Source organism: Rhincodon typus, chromosome 19 (genome assembly GCF_021869965.1).
Source record: "Rhincodon typus isolate 14 chromosome 19, sRhiTyp1.1, whole genome shotgun sequence".
NCBI classification, from domain to species: Eukaryota; Metazoa; Chordata; class Chondrichthyes; order Orectolobiformes; family Rhincodontidae; genus Rhincodon; species Rhincodon typus.
Window position 1 is genome coordinate 10,972,489 of NC_063350.1, and position 17,493 is coordinate 10,989,981.

The following is a 17,493-nucleotide window of genomic DNA, read 5'->3' on the forward strand; positions in this document are numbered from 1 at the left end:
GGGATAGGTGGGAGGAAGAACAGGTTAGGGAGGCGGGGACGAGCTGGACTGGTTTTGGGATGCGGTAGGGGGAGGGGAGATTTTGAAGCTTGTGAAGTCCACATTGATACCATTGGGCTGCAGGGTTCCCAAGCGGAATATGAGGTGCTGTTCCTGCAACCTTCGGGTAGCATCGTTGTGGCACTGCAGGAGGCCCAGGATGGACATGTCGTCTGAGGAATGGGAGGGGGAGTTGAAATGGTTCGCGACTGGGAGGTGCAAGTTGTTTAGTGCGAACCGAGCGTAGGTGTTCTGCAAAGCGGTCCCCAAGCCTCCGCTTGGTTTCCCCGATGTAGAGGAGGCCACAACGAGAACAGCGGATGCAGTATACCACATTAGCAGATGTGCAGGTGAACATCTGCTTGATGTGGAAAGTCTTCTTGGAGCCTGGGATGGGGGTGAGGTGTAGGGGCAAGTGTAGCACTTCCTGCGGTTGCAGGGTAAAGTGCCAGGTGTGGTGGGGCTGGAGGGGAGCGTGGAGCAGACAAGGGAGTCACTGAAAGAGTGGTCCCTCCGGAAAGCAGATAAGGGTGGGGAGGGAAAAATGTCTTTGGTGGTGGGGCCGGATTGCAGATGGCAGAAGTGTCGGAGGATGATGCGTTGGATCCGGAGGTTGGTGGGGTGGTACATTGAGGACGAGGGGGATTCTGTTTTGGTTTGACTCCCACAGCTACCTAGAATACACCTCCTCCCACCCACCTTCCTGCAAAAATGCCATCCCCTATTCCCAATTCCTTTGCCTCCGCCGCATCTGCTCCCAGGATGAGGCATTCCACTCCTGTACATCTCAGATGTCCTCGTTTTTCAAGGACCGCAACGTTCCCCCCACCTCAGTGGTCGAGAACGCCCTTGACTGTGTCTCCCGCATTTCCTGCAACTCATCCCTCACACCCCGTCCCCGCAATAACAACCAAAACAGAATACCCCTCGTCCTCACGTACCATCCCACCAACCTCCGGATCCAACACATCATCCTCTGACACTTTCACCATTTGCAATCCGACCCCACCACCAAAGACATATACCCCTCCCCACCCTTATCTGCTTTCCGGAGGGACAACTCTCTCCGTGACTCCCTTGTCCGCTCCACACTCCCCTCCAGTCCCAACACACCCGGGACTTTTCCCTGCAATGGCAGGAAGTGCTACACCTGCCCCCATACCTCCTCCCTCACCCCCATCCCCATCCCAGGCCCCAAGAAGACTTTCCACATCAAGCAGATGTTCACCTGCACATCTGCCAATGTGGTATATGCATCCGCTGTTCCTGTAGTGGCCTCCTCTACATCGGGGAAATCAAGCGGAGGCTTGGGGACCGCTTTGCAGTACACCTACGCTCGGTTCGCACTAAACAACTGCACCTCCCAGTCGCAAACCATTTCAACTCCCCCTCCCATTCCTCAGACGACATGTCCATCCTGGGCCTCCTGCAGTGCCACAACGATGCTACCCGAAGGTTGCAGGAACAGCAACTCATATTCCGCTTGGGAACCCTGCAGCCCAATGGTATCAATGTGGACTTCACAAGCTTCAAAATCTCCCCTCCCCCTACCGCATCCCAAAACCAGCCCAGGTCGTCCCCGCCTCCCTAACCTGTTCTTCCTCCCACCTATCCCCTCCTCCTACCTCAAGCCCCATCCCCATCTCCTACCTGCTAACCTCATCCCGCCCCCTTGACCTGTCCGTCCGCCCTGGACTGACCTATCTCCTCCCTACCTCCCCACCTACACTCACCTTTACTGGCTCCATCCCCGCCTCTTTGACCTGTCTGTCTCCTCTCCCCCTATCTTCTTCTCTATCCATCTTCTATCCGCCTCCCCCTCTCTCCCTGTTTATTTCAGAGCCCCCTTCCCCTCTCCCATTTCTGAAGAAGGGTCTAGGCCCGAAACGTCAGCCTTCCTGCTCCTCTGATGCTGCTTGGCCTGCTGTGTTCATCCAGCTCTACACCTTGTTATCTCATCCGTTGAAAAGATCTTTATTGGAAGACATGCACTTAGAGAAAAAGTGGGGACACGTCAATCAGGTTCAACTGTGATGCCCCCACAGTCAAATACCTCAAGGAAATCCACTTTAGTTTGTTTAGCAAAGACAAACTGAAGTAGCCAAAATAAAGTTAGGCAGTTGCGTGCTTTTTGTTCACAGTGTCACACAAACTCTTAAGCAGCTTCTTCTCTTTTAGTTTTGAGAATGATTCCCTAGGATGTGGGTGTTGGTGGCCCTTCGATCTGACTGGTTGCTATTTCAGGGGCCAGTTAATAGTCAGCCACATTATTATGGATCTGGGCTCAGATGTAGGTCAGACCAGATAAAAACAGCAGATTTCCTTCTCTGAAAGACATGAGCGAACCTGATTTTTAAAAAAAATATACAATGATGGACTATAGTTTCATGGTCACTATTATTAAAAAGTAGTTTCTCTGGGTTAGCAGTGACATTACCATTGCTTCACTATATCCCCTTTCACAGCCCACTAAGTTTGGCCAGTGGATCTGTGTCATATTGGTTGAAAAGACCACTTAAAAGTTGAAAGAGCTGCAGGCATCCATTAGCTTGCAATCATTGGTGTCATTATGCCTTCCTTTCAGACAGACGTCAACCAGAATTGTCGGTTAATATCAGTAGAATATTTACAATGTGGAAGCTGGCCATTCAGCCAATTGAGTCCATACCAACCCTCCAAATAGCATCCCTCCCAGACCTACCCCCTACCCTACCCCTGCATTTCCAATAGCTAACTGACCTATGGGCAATTTAGCATGGTCAATCCAACTGTGGGAGGAAACCCACCAGACACAGAGAGAACGTGCGGATTCTGCACAGACAGTTGCTCGAGGGTGGAATCGAACCCGGGTTCCTGGCGCTGTGAAGCAGCAGCGCTAACCCCCAATTAGAGATATCTAGAGACTCCTGGCGGATTGGTAAATAAGAACAAGGTAGGGTTTAGCTGCACTGCCCCTTGCAGTTAAATAGCTCTACTGTCAAGTTTCCACACAATAATAGCCACATGGTCAAAGTATCACGTGACATCCTAAATGCATGGAATCAATGATTTCGAACCGGAGGGTAAAAGTTGGCAAGAAAACATATGATGTATCCACAACAAACTTATAAAAAGGGAATGTCAGTAATGGTTGTCATGGGACCATATTACTAGCATTTAACAGATTAGCTGCTAATTCATCTCATTTACAAGTGATGAGACACTATCTGCTGCATTTCCCTACATCAAAAACAACGGTCACACTTGGTCGTGAAGTGCTTTTCCAAGGACGTGAAAGGGTGCTAGTGAAATGAAAGCTTTCTTTCTTTCTTCACCTGGTCGCAGTGGGTATCCCTCTCGCTTGTCCACAGTTGAACCCTGAGGGATGCTGTAGAACTCAGGGAGGCCGCCATATTGTTTCCAGACCTGGTAATAGTTATGGAATGTTTTCATGGCGTTGTTAATGTCACCAATGAGGCTCTACAAACAAAAGAATGTATCAGCATCAACTAAAAGCCAACAAAGCTCTCGTTTAAGACAGATGAGTTTTAAAACAAGTCTTAATTTCTTTACAGCAGTAATGTACAGTCATATCAAGGTGCGCACATTAATAGCCATTGGGACTAACAAGCTGGTCCTTGTTGACAAATTAATCCTTGGTACACTACCTTCAATCAATTATTTCACATCTGGGAAACAATACTTTGCAATTATATAGAGTCTTTAATGTCATAGAACAATCCCCACAGTTCTTAACAGGAGCTTACATCGAAACTGAGTTACATGCGAAGATTCAAAACTATGAGGGGACTGCACAGAGCAGAGAGGGAGAAACCGTTCCCATTGGTGGAAGGATGGAGAAACCAGAGGTCGCTAGATGAGGACTGGCTGATGGGGCCATGAGGAAAGCTTCCTTGACACAGTGAGGGGCTGGGATCCGAGCGCATAGCACAGACTGATTCAGTCATGGACATCAAACAAGACTTTGCACAGCTACACGGGGTGGGAGTGAGGGGGCACTCTTGCAGAGTGCCAGGTCAGACACCAAAATAACCTCCTTCTTTGCTGCATCCATTCCATAAATCTGTGTAGGACAGGGGTCCATTGGTCAAGTAGGCAGGCTAGCGAGGTAGAGAGTTTTACAAAGTGAATTCTGGAACAGGGAAGCACTGGGGTAATTTAATAAATGTGCTCAAAACTACAAAGTGCTCTGACATAGTGAAGAAGGAGAGACTGGTTCCACTGGTAGAAGGGTCAGAATCCAGGAAATGCAGAGTGACAACAGTTGAAGGAGGAGAGGAAATTAGTGTGGGAAGTGAAACAATAGACTGGGGGATATTTTTTGTAAAAAATTAGACTGAAATTAGAAATTTAGAAATTATTTCCATATGGTTGGAAAAGAAAACACTGCAGTGCTCTAGGAAATTGCATCGGAGTGGAACCAATTACATATTTCATTCAAAAAACAGGGAGAGATAATGGGCCAAATAGCCTCTTCCTGTGCTGTAGGATTCTATGATAATTGAACTCCTTGACTCTTAGAAAGGTACAATTAGAAGCAAAAGCAGGCCATTCAGCCCTTCAGCCTGTTCTGCTATTCAATAAGATCAAGGCTGATTTAATTTCTCCACATTCCCACGTACCCTTGATAATGTTTCACCCCCTTGCTTATGAAGAATCTATCAACCCTCCCCCTCATTAAGACATACGACCCTCTGAGAGAAAACAAATCTCCTCATTGCTATCTTAAATGAGCAACTTCCTCCTTTTAAAATGGCACCCCAGCTCTACAATTAAAGTTCCTTAAAAGCCAAGTCTATACCACAATAAACAAGTCACATAGTAGAAATTTTACAGGCAAGGTGTTTATTTATTGGTTGCTCCAATACCCCATTCCTCATCTTAAAACAAAGCCCTTTGAAAAATGAGCAGGTATCTAGGAATTTCTAGATGCTAAGCTATTGTCCATTTAACACGAGCTCTGATGAAGAGTCATCTAGACTCAAAACGTTAGCCTGTTCTCTCTCCATGGATGCTGCTGACCCGCTGTGATCTCCAACATATTTTGTTTTCAGTACAGATTCTGGTATCAGCAGTAATTTGCTCCTATATTGTCCATTTAATATGTTGGCCTTCTACCATTTTGGTCAATGCATGTTATAACAATAATGGAGTTAGTCGTCATAAGCTTTGTTTATAAACACAGGTAGTTCTGCTATAACGTGTGTTTCGTTAATGGGAATTGGCTGTAACGCAATTGATGAATAGCAGAGGTTGTTTGGATAACATGAACTTTCTGCTGTACGGATATAGCGATTTCTCTATAATGCAATTTTCTATAGTGCAATTTTCTATAGCACAAGGTCACACAAGAACATAACTACTGTGTTATAGGAGAACTACCTGTACAAGTTAATGTTTTATAGAATAATCTATCTCTCTTTCCCTTGTGTTAGACATGGCATTGCTGGCCAGACCAGCCCATTCTATTCCTAAGTGCCCTTGAAAAGCTATACCTGTACAGCAGAAAGTTCATGTTATCCAAACAACCTCCACTATTCATCAATTGCGTTACAGCCAATTCCCGTTAACGAAACACACGTTATAGCAGAACTACCTGTGTTTATAAACAAAGCTTATGACGACTAACTCCATTATTGAACTGCTATAGACTGTATTTTTCAGGGACCCACAATGCTGTTAAGGGTGGGCAATCTGAGATTTTGACCCAGTGGCAATGAAGGAATGACAACTTGGTCAGGATGGTACGTGGCTTGGAGGGAAACTTGCCAGTGGCTGTTGTTCCCAAGCATCTGCTCCATTGTCTTTCGAGGTGGTTTGCAGATTTGCAAGGTGCTGTTGGAGGGGCCTTGCTGAGTTGCAGTTGTGCTTCGTGTAGACAGGAAACACTGTCCCGCTTGGTGATGGAGGGAATACAAGTTTAAGGTGATGGAGCAGGTGACAAAGCAAGCGGGTGCTTTTTCCTGGACGGTGTTGAACTTCATGAGTGGTGTCCACATCCAAGGCAAGCGGGGAGTATTCCTTCACACTCCTGACTTGTGCCTTGTAGATGGTGGACAGGCTTTGGGGAGTCAGGAGGTGAGCTATTGCCACAGAATTCCCAGCTTGGTCTGCTCTTGTTGGTTTCATGTTGCTACAACTCCAGCCTGCTGAGTGGTGTGGGTGCGTGAATTCTATCCCAGTCTGGAGAAGTGCTGATTTCAGCTGCATTGTTATCAGGATGGTTCAAGTCCCACTGAGGAGGCTCGAGCAAAAGTATCTAGGCTAACATTTCAGTATGAGAGAGTGCTGTACTGTCAGAGGTGCCATTTTACAAAGGAAGTTTAAAATGAGGCCTTTTGTGCCCTCTCAGATTGACGTACAAGATCCCATGGCATTGTTTTGAAGAGCCAAGCAGTTAATCCCATCACTCTCATCAATATTAATCACTTAATCAACTTTGCTAAAAACACAGTTATCTGGTCGCTGTCATATTGCTGTTTGCTGGAGCTGGCTGCACTTTAGGGACATGTGGAAGTCATGAAAAACACTATATAAATGCAAGTCTTTCTTTTAGCAGAGCTGAACCTAACCCCAGCCATTAGGAGTCTTTCAGCTTTAGCACCATCCCTCAATTTCCACCACTTCTGTTAAATCTCCCCCTGACTTTCTCTACTTAAAGGAGAGCAATCCAAGCTTCCCTAATCTCTCCTCAAAAGCCTTGTTCTGTCTGGATTGGGCCAGCAATGACTACAGATCTGATATCTGTACCAAGCCGTAGTTAGCAGAAGTGCATTTTTGCAGCGAAAATACAGCCGACTTCAAAGTTGATAAGAAAGAAAGGAAATGAGTCATAAATGCACAGGAAGAGGCCATTTGTCCTTTTGAGTCTAAGCCATCTCTCTGTGGAGCAATCCAAACAGTCAGTTCCATTTTTCCAGACTATCCCTGCAGTTTAATTTCCCTCAAGTGCCCATCCCCTTTCCTTTTTAAATCACTTATCGTCACTGCTTCCACCACTCTGGTAAGACAGGAAGTTGCAGGTGATTGCAACTTGCTGTGTAAGAACATTCTTGCTTCCATCCCTCCAGGTTTTCTTGCACAGGATTTTAATATGGTCTAATATATCAGCTAATGGGAACAGCCATTTGTTGTCTATCCTATCTAAGCACGTCAATTTTGTACACCTCACAGTCTCCCCTCTATTTCCTTTAGTCCTGGTACAGCCACTGCCTCTCCAATCTAACCTGATCTCCCTATTTCCCAGTGACGTTCAGACAGATTTCCTCTCCACCCTCTCGTCCTTCCTTGGTGACCAGAATTGGAAACACAATCACGAAAGAAAACCATAAAACAGGAGATGAGAGGACAGAGCTAAACCCGATAGCCCAGTGATTCTGACCTGGAGTCCTGGCCAGAAAGCATCCAGAGACTGGAAGACAGGCATGGAGACGGTACCTTTGTACATTTGAACCCACACATACCAGTCATCAAACTTTGTGTAATTCTTAATAACTTTTTCATAGTCTATAAAAGAAAAAGAAATACATTATAGGAAGGAGCTAAATTGATGGGTTTTTTTTTCTTGGAAAAAGAGGGAGAAATCCCAAAACAAAACTTACTTTATTTCCATGACAACTGGTATTTGCCACAAAGAATGACACTCATTTAGTGGCTGCATTGACAAATTACATTCAGTCCAGAACGCTGTGTCCCACCAGTGTGACAGTAATCACTGTCTTCATGTTCCAACTTATACAAGGAAAATTTTGAAAGTACGCATTGTACAAATATCCACTTCTCAAAGGGGTTTAATCTCTCCTGGGAGTACAATTGTTTACACTGAATATGACCCATTTTCAATCTAGTGTTCAACCTGTCTAATTTCACAAGTTAATCAGAGGATAATATCACATTAAACCTGCATATGTGTGTTACTCACGAGGAAATCATTTACACAGTTAGCATAACAACACCGAGTGGAATGTCTAAAAAGAGACGCACCGTAAGAAGTACATTTTTTGTCACAGGAGAAGTCCTAGAGGACTGGTGAATAGTTGGAGTTGCTCCTTGTTTAAGAAGAACAACAGGGATAATCTGGGGAATTACAGGCCGGTGATCCTTATGTCAATGATAGGGAAATTATTGGAGAAGATTCTCAGAGGTTTTGGAAAAACATGCACTTATTAGTGACAAACAGCATGGCTTTGTGAGGGGTACAGATAACACAGTGTGGAGCTGGAGGAGCACAGCAGGCCAGGCAGCATCAGAGGAGCAGGAAAGTTGATGTTTCGGGTTGGGACCCTTCTACTGAAGTCCACACTATGTTATCTCTGACTCCAGCATCTGCAGTTCTTGCTATCTCGTTGTGTGGGGTAGGTTGGGCTCACAAACTTGATTGAGTTTTTTGAGGAAGTCACAAAGATAACTGATGAGGGTCGGGATGGAGATGTTGTCTATTGACTTTAGCAAGGCCCCTCATGCCAAGCTAATACAGAGGGTGAAGTCAAGTGATCTGCAGTAAGATGGATACAGAACTGGCTTAGTCATAGAAGACAGTAGTGGTGGAAGGGTGTTTTTCTGGCTGGAGATCTGTGACCAGTAGTGTTCTGCAGGAATTACTGCTGGGACCCCTGTTGTTTGTCATATTCATAAATGATTCAGAGGAGAATGTAAGCGACCTGATTAATAAGTTTGTACAAAAATTGTGGGAGGTGAGGATACTGAGGAGTATTGCTACAGGATACAGCTGGATATGGATAGGGTGGAGACTTGGGCAAACAAATGGTAGATGGAGTTTATATTAGACAAATGCAAGGTGTTGCATTTTGGAAGATCTAATGTGGAACCCTTAGTAGCATAAATGGTGGGACCCTTAGTAGTATCAACGTACAGAGGGATCCAGGCATACAGGTCCACAGTTTCCTGAAAGTGGCAACACAAGTGGATAAGGTGGTCAAGAAAGTATATGGCATGCTTGCCTTCATTGGTCAGGACATAGAGCATAAAGAGTGGCAAGTCACAGAACTTTTGTTAGACCATATTTGGAATACTGTGTATAGTTCTGGTCGCCACACTGCAACAAGGATGTGGAGTCTTTGGAAAGGGTACAGAAATGATTTACCAGGATGTTGCCTGGTTTGGAGGGGATTAGCTATGAGGAGAGATTGGACAGACGTCGCTTGTTTTCACTTGAGCAGTGAAGGATGAGGGGCAACCTGATAGAAGTTTACAAAATGATGACAGGCACGGAAAGAATATATAGTCGGGAGTCTTTTTCCCAGGGTATAGATGTCAATTACCAGCCGACATAGGTTTATGGTAAAATGGGATAAGTTTAAAGGAAATGTGACAGACAGGTTTTTGTTTTACACAGAGGGTGGTAAATGCCTGGAATGTGCTGCCAGAGGAGATGGTGGAGGCGGATATGATAGTAATATTTAACAGGCATATTGACAGATACGTGAATAGGCAGGGAACAGAGGGATATGGACCACATAGAGGCAAAAGTTTTTTAGTTTAGAAAGGCATTATGAGTTGATGAAGTCTTGGTAGCCTGTATTGTTCTTTCTTCTCATTGTTATACCGTCATAGATTCATAGAGATATACAGCATGGAAACAGACCCTTTGGTCCAACTTGTCCATGCTGACCAGATATCCTAAATTGATCTAGTCCCATTTGCCAGCATGTGGCCCTTATCCCTCTAAAATCTTCCTATTCATGTACCCATCCAGATACCTTCTATATGCTACAATTGTACCTCCATCACTTCCTCTGGTAGCTCGTTCCATACGTGCACTACCCTCTGTGTGAAAAAGCTGCCTCTTAGGTCCCTTTTAAATCTTTCTCCTCTCACCTTAAACTTATGCCCCTCTAGTTTTGGACTCCCCCCATCCCAGGGAAAAGACCTTGCCTATTTACCCTATCCGTGCCCCTCATGATTTTATAGACCTCTATAAGGTCACCCCTCAGCCTCCGACACTCCAGGGAAAATAGCCCCAGCCTATTAAGCCTCTCCCCACAGCTCAAACCCTCCAATTTCTTTAAGAGCAACTATTCAGCTCCTAAAGAAAATGTGCATTTAATCAATTAACACAGAAATGACAAAAGGCATTCATTTCTTCAATCATTTGTATCAATTCCAAGAGAATTGTTTTGAAAACTTCTGTTAGCACCTCAATACCAGTTCATGCAAATTTCCTGAAATTCCCCGTGAAGGATTAGGCAGTGTGGGTCTACATCTATCAGTTCAGGTGCAATATGGCTCAAAGGCACCCAATATTGGCTTAAGTGAGAGTTTGTGTTTTCAAGAATTTAATAGCAATTTTCACATTTCAAAAACGACCTTTTCCTACATTCTTAACAATGGTGCTGTCACTATAAATGTAGCAGTGACTTTTCATTCCCCACCCCAACTCCATACATCCAGAAGGCACATGGTAGACTGGTTAACAAGGTTAGGTCACATGGAATACTGGCAGAACTAGCCATTTGGATACAACTTTGGCTAGAAGTTAGGAGACAGAGGGTGGTGGTGGAAGGTTGCTTTTCAGACTTGAGGCTTGTGATAAGTGGTGTGCAAAAAGGATTAGTGTTGGGTCTGCTGCTTTTTGTCATTTAGATAAATGATTTGGATGGGATTATAGGAGATATGGCAATAAGTTTGCAGATGACAGCAAAATTGGTGGCGTAGGGGACAGTGAAGAAGGTTACCTCAGAGTACAACAGGACCTTGATCATGTGGGCCAATAGGCTAAAGAGTGGCAGGTGGAGTTACATTTAGATAAATGCGAGGTGCTATATTTTTGTAGGGCAAATCAGGTCAGGACTTATACTTAATGGAAAGATATAAAAGGGACCCTTTTCATGCAGAAGATAGATGGCTATGGAATGAGCTGCCAGAGGAAGTGGTGGAGGCTGGTACAATTACAATATTTAAAAGGCATCTGGATGGGTACATGAATAGGAAAGGTTTAGAGGGATATGGGGCAAATGCTGGCAAATGGGACTCGATTAATTTAGGATATCTGGTCAACATGGATGAGTTTGACTGAAGGTCTGTTTCCATGTTGTACATCTCAATGTCTCTATGACTCAATGACTGTACAGATGAAATGGCCTTCAGCAACGGAAACGCTCCTGTTCTATGTAGCTATTGGAAGAGGTGGAGCAGAAGCAAGAGGCTGGGAGAGTGCTGGGAATCAGCACAGCCTTCACCATTACTCCTGCCCTCAGGAATGCACCTACACTTGGTCTACGCTGATGCAAGGGAGATCAGCCAGAAGTTTTGATGCAAGTTTCGTCCTGACCACATTGGTACAGAGACCAGCCAACATAAAGGTCAATGTAAACTTTGCAATCCAGGAAATTCAGGCCCGTGCTTTAATCCACACAGAGTTAAAGCATGATGTTAATCACATTCAACCTTCTGAACAAAACACATTCAAATTCAATCCCGCACGCCTTTCTTCTTGTTTTGGAAAAGGACAGAACTCAACAATCCAAGTCAAATAAGTGCAACTGAAGAGTAAATAGCTATCTACTGTCTGATCAAGCTTCTGAGCTGATCAGGTGAGATAAAACTTCAGGTTGGATAGAGGGGAAAACTGCGCTTTACTCTGCCTCATGGTAAGACGGGTATAAACCAAGACATGAGTTTCACAGCCAACACGCCACCCATATATTTTGTCCCAGGTGTCAAACAATGGCTGAGGAAATCACGCGACAGAAGCTAGGTTAACGGACCACAATCCTTACCAAGGAAGGAAGACATCAACTTCTCGTCTTGCAATAGGATGGCTCCTTTCACCAGATACTCAAAGTAAGAGTCAATCCCTGCACCTATTCCAGCATCCTGGGCCACCCACTTTGACGTTTCCACATCAATATGGTTTCCAACCTATATGAAAGGAGGGGTGTGGGTGTGGAAGAGGCAAGGGAGAGACAAGATCCAGTTCAATACATCCGGATTTTACAGTCATTGAAACAAATGAAGTGGTGTCAGTTCAGAAATGAGATTTGTTTTTGTTTGTTCAAAGCGTTTACTGTCCATCCTTAATTGCCCTCAAGAAGGTGGTGCAGAATGCCTTCTTGAACCAATGCAGCCCTTGGGCTGTGGGTACACCCATGGTGCAGTTATGCAGGGAGGTCCAGGATTTTAACCCAGTGATACTGAAGGAATGGTGAAATATTTCCAAGTCAGGATGGGATGTGGCTTGCAGGCAGTGGTACCCTCCCTTTTGTACATACCCGCCAGCCTATCCCCTCCCAGACAAGGCATGTTTTGCATGTATTTAAAAGGAAAGTGTCTCATTATTTGTAGACTTTTGTAGAAGCACCGCTCTGCAACACCTGCAGCACTGTCAGACCAACCTCTTTGCAGGGTCACAAAGAGTTGTTTTAAAGAACTTCCACAGCTCCACATTCTTGAAACAGCTCAGCAAAGGTGCGGCACAGTGGTTAGCACTGCTCCCTCATAGGGCCAGGGACCCAGTTTGGATTCCAGCCTCAGGCAACTGTGTGGAGTTTGTACATTCTCCTCGTGTCTGCATGGGTTTCTCCTGGAGGCTCCAGTTTCCTACCACAGTCCAAAGATGTGCAGGTTAGGTGGACTGGCCATGGGAAATGCAGAGTTACAAGGATAGGGTAGGGGGTTTGGTCTGGTGGGAGGCTCTTTGGAGGGTTGGTGTGGACTCGATGGACCAAATGGCCTGCTTCCACACTGCAGGGATTTTATAAAAACAGCAAATGGATTCCCTTTACACAAAGCTCCAGATCTGGCTCCTTCAAAACCAAAGGCAAACCAGCCTGTGGAAAACCATTGGTCAACATCAACTAGTATCGATTTAGCACCTATACAATAACACACCCTGAGGTGCTTCACAAAAACTACATAGTCTTTCCTTCGCTGTCACAGGGTCAAAAATCCAGAATTTGTTTCCTTATATCACTGTGGATGTTTCGACACAACGTGGACTGCCGTGGCTCAATAAGTCAACTCACCTCCATCTTCTCAAGGGCATTTGGAGATGGCCAACAAACACTTGCCAGTGGTGCCCATATTACGTGAATGAATAAAAATACGTTATCAAACAAAATTCAACACTGAGTTGCTCAGGGAGGCACTAGCGCAAGAGGTAAGCTTTGACAGACAGACAAGGTGGAGACAGAGGGAGCAATGTTGAAGGTGGAATTCCTGAGTTTAAAGGGGGTAGATTCTTTGTCAGTAACAGTAAAGGCATGACAGGAGCAATGGATGACTAATTAACTGTAAAAAACAAAAAACAATCAACTCTTTCCTGCAAAGAAACATACGTCAAATCACATTAATGACAAATCTGACTTTGCAATTGATAACCAGACTGTCTATGGACCAAAGTTCAACCTACAGTAATTTCTGGAATAATTCACTTCTAACTTGTATTTACAATTAAGAGTGCAGTGGAACAGGAACTAAACGGTTGTGTGTGGTACACATGCTGCTCTGTAGATTAATGCATGTCAGTATTTGTCTTTGGACTGTATCAGTTAGTGGGTCATTGGGAAGGCAAATGAAATGTTTGCCTTTACTTCAAAGCAAATGGAATATAAAAATACAAGTTCTTGCTAAAGCTATGCGGGGCATTAGTCAGACCACACCTAGAACGCTGTGAACAGCTTTGCATCATAGAATCCCTACAGTGTGAAAAGAGGCCATTCAGCCCACTGAGTCTGCACTGAACCTCTAAAGATCATCCCACCCACTGTTTGCTTGCCTTACGCAAGAAAAGATATACTGGCTTTGGTGGCAGCCCAAGCAAAGGTTTACCAGATTAATCCCAGGTATAGAGGCATTTTCTACTGAGTGGTTGTGTAGGATGGGTCTCTACTCAGTGAACTTTGGAAGAATGCGGGTTACCTTGTTGAAACATTTAAGATTTCTTAAGAAACATGAAAAGGTAGAGTGGTTGTTTCCTGTTTTGGAAGAATCTGGGCCTCAAAGGGCATCATCTTATAATTACTAATGAGTTAAAGGGTTATGGGGGGGCAGGCCAGAAATGGAGTTGAGGCCAAAATAAGATTAGCCGAGATCATATTAAATGGTGGAGCAGGCTTCCAGGACTGAATTGCCTACTTCTGCTCCCAACTCTTATAATATCAGAATAAGGTGTTGCATATTTAAAACAGAGATAAGGAGGAATTTCTTCTCTGAATCTGAAATTCTTTACCACAGGGGGTTGTAGAAGCTGGGTCATTCAGCATATCAAGGCTGAGATAGATAAACTTATACTTAGTAAGGGAAATCAAACGTTATGTGATAAGGCAAGAAAGTGGAGTTGAGGATTATCAAATTAGTGATGATCTCATTGAATGGCAGAGTAGACTCAATGGGCTGAATGGCCTGCTTCTGCTCCTATACCCTCACGGTGATCAACCAACAATCTCTTAGCTCAGCACCGTCCGAATGTGAGAGCCAGGGAGCCAAACTTGCAGAGACAACATCATGTGAAGAAAAACGACAAATTGCATTAAATCTACTGAAACAACCCCAAAGTGCTTCACAGGATGTTGTCAAACTAAATTTGACACAGAGCCATATGAGGAGATATCTGTGCAGGTGGTTGAGGAGACAAGTTTCCAGGAGTGTCTTAAAAGAAGAAAAGAGAAGCACAGAGGGTACTCCGAAGCTTAAAGACCTCAGCAGCTGAAGGTACAGTTATACAGATGGAGTGATTTAAAGTGGGATGCATAAGAGGTCAGAATGCGAGTGCAGAAATTCCAGAGCGAATGTGTGAAGGTTAATGAATTCACAGCAGCTGCTGGTTCGGTGTTTGGGTGCTGATATCAAAGAGAGCATCCACAGATGCGTGGCAAAGATGCCAAGCGAAAAAGCGCCCACCCCTAGTGGGAGAAATCAAACCTCCATGTAATTACACATTGATGATCAAAGGCAGCGTGAAGAAGAGGCGAGGGTGGAGGAGGGGGAAAAGGGGTAGTGGGGAAGGGAAGAGGTGGGGAATGGCTAGAAACACTCACGAGGCCAATGTCCGAGCGGCTGTTCCACAGTGCATCCAGCGCTTTCCTTGCCACTTCCTCAAATACAGGGTCACCAGTCAGGTGGCTGAGAGTGGCAAATTCCAGAATGAAGGTGCCAATACCGGCAGTGCAAGTGACTGGGGTCTCAGTGGGATTAACTCCGTTCATGAGGTTTACTGTTCCATAAGGCATTCCCGTTGAAGTCTGGAAAGCTTTAAATAAAGATACAAACACGGTTACTTCAAGATGATAGAATATTACCCCATCCTGATTGTACTGATGTACTCACAAAGAGATGCATTTTTCAAAATCTTGAGTTTGGACAGAGCAGGTAGCTTGAAACTGTGTCAAAACTGAGAGGTTTATAAAAGATAGATGATAAGGGGGTTCATGGCAACGTGAGGGTAAACCGCGAGTGGTCAGGGTCCGGAGTTGAAGCTTGTGAGTGTGACAGAGTCAGCGTCAATTATTCCTTTCCAAAGGGGATTGGATAAGCAGCTGAAGGGAAAATATTAGCAGGGAATAAAAGCTGGGAATTAGCTAACCTGCTTTTGCTGGGAGCCAGCAATAACATGACTCGTCTCCTTTGCTCTAACCATTCTGTAGTTTTATTTTATCATCTTAATGTATGAAAGATGGCAGCTAAGGTGCGCAAATGCAGGCTACCCCAAACAATCATATGTTAATAACTAGATAATCTATTTTTATTGATAAATTATTGAGGGATAAATATTGACCAGGATGCATAGATCTGGGTGAATAAAAGTAAGGGTTTTATATGTACACAGAATATATACACAAGGTGGGATAATGTGTGGCCTGGAGAGAAACTTGGAAGCAATTGCTATTAGTGGCTCACTTCCAGATCGCTCAAAACCTCTTCATGAATTACAAATCCTCATGTCAGGTCAGATAAAATATCCACCACTTGCCAGGGTGCGGATGCAACAACAGAGAGGAAGCTAGAAACTTTCCAGTGTGGATCCTGGTTTGAATGGCACACCTCCCACTTGATTCAGTATCCGCTCACCTCACCACTGGCACTCTGTGGCTGAAGTGTGGATTATATATAGAATCACAGGAGTGACTCACCAAAGTTATTTTGACAGTATCTACCTCCCCACCCCCTGCGACCGCCAGCATTGGGAAAAACGAGAGCAGCAATGTCGTGAGAACACGCAGTACTTGCTCCAAGTCACACATTCTTCCCTCACCACTGCACGTCAATATTCTCAAATTCCGGGCCCAACGTCCTTGGAGGAATATCAACAACATAATGATGGTAATGGTCAGAGAAGTCTGATCGCCCAGCTTCTTAGGGTACAGGCATTATCCCGAGAGTCCTGGTCAATATTTATCCCTCAATAAAAATTAGCTAATCCCCACTCCTCTGCTTTTGTGTCCTGCTAATGTTGTTGATAAAATAAAACTACAGAATGGTTAGAGCAAAGGAGATGAGTCATGTTATTGCTGGCTCCCAGTAAAAGCAGGTTAGCTAATTCCCACTCCTCTGCTTTTATTCCCTGCTAATATTTTCCATTCAGTTGCTTATCGACCCCCACTTTGGAAAGGGATCATTGATCCTGACTCCATCACACCCACACATTGTCTACTCCAGATCCTGGCTACTCACCATGTGAAAAGATTTACCCTCACGTTGCCACAAACTCTTTCGTCACGCACCTTTTACAAACGTCCCCTGCTTCTCGACCTGTCATTTTGAAACAGTTTCAATCTACCTGCTCTGTCTGAACTCAAGATTTTGAATTCTTTACAAGTACTTCATTGGCTCCAAAGCGACTTGAGGGATAACCCAACTCTGTGAAAGATGCTATATAAATGCAGAAATGGGCAAAAGACACGGTCCTGCTGGTGTTCCTAACAGGAAACAATTTCTTTTTCCTCAGTCATACATAGGAACTTAATTACTTTTCGCAGGGTGGATAAACAATGTAATCAGAACTTGTGTACCTTACCTCACAGTTACATACCATCTCAGCCACCAGGTGGCTCAAAGAGCCCTCTAAATGGTATTCCACCTTTCTTTATGACGAACATGGTGATGCTAGAGGAGCTGTTTAACATCCAGAAGCAAATGCATATTTCCTGGTGTTGTTTTCACATTTGTAGCCCACTACTACCCCACGATGAACAGATCTTGTGGCACAGTGAGTAGCAAGCCTACCCTGGAGCCAGAAACTCTGGGTTCAGGGCCCATTCCAGGACTCGATGCTCGAGGAAGGTGTGTTAACAATCCTACCAATCAGGCTCATTGTCAATCCTTCCAACACAAGCCAATAACAGGAGGTAAGATTGGGAGAGATCCATTCAATGGAAAGAACATTGGAGCCTCTACCATCACTATCCATTTCTCCAACCACAACACATCAGGAAAAGTGCAACAAAAACAGAAGTTGCTGGAAAAGCACAGCAGGTCTGGCAGCATCTGTGAAGAAAC

The 17,493-nt window shown here is 44.6% G+C and overlaps 1 protein-coding gene across 1 annotated transcript in view; it reads right to left on the minus strand.

The window, feature by feature from the left end:
* The window catches only part of LOC109910942 (ER degradation enhancer, mannosidase alpha-like 2), a 51,022-nt gene that overhangs the window by 5,350 nt on the left and 28,179 nt on the right, over positions 1-17,493 (minus strand). Inside the window, exons 8-11 of the mRNA XM_048608535.1 lie at positions 15,036-15,247; positions 11,778-11,919; positions 7,421-7,545; positions 3,354-3,498 (exon numbers count right to left, since the gene is read on the minus strand). Of these exons, the coding sequence (XP_048464492.1) occupies positions 3,354-3,498; positions 7,421-7,545; positions 11,778-11,919; positions 15,036-15,247 (624 nt within the window). The remainder of the gene's footprint in view (positions 1-3,353; positions 3,499-7,420; positions 7,546-11,777; positions 11,920-15,035; positions 15,248-17,493) is intronic.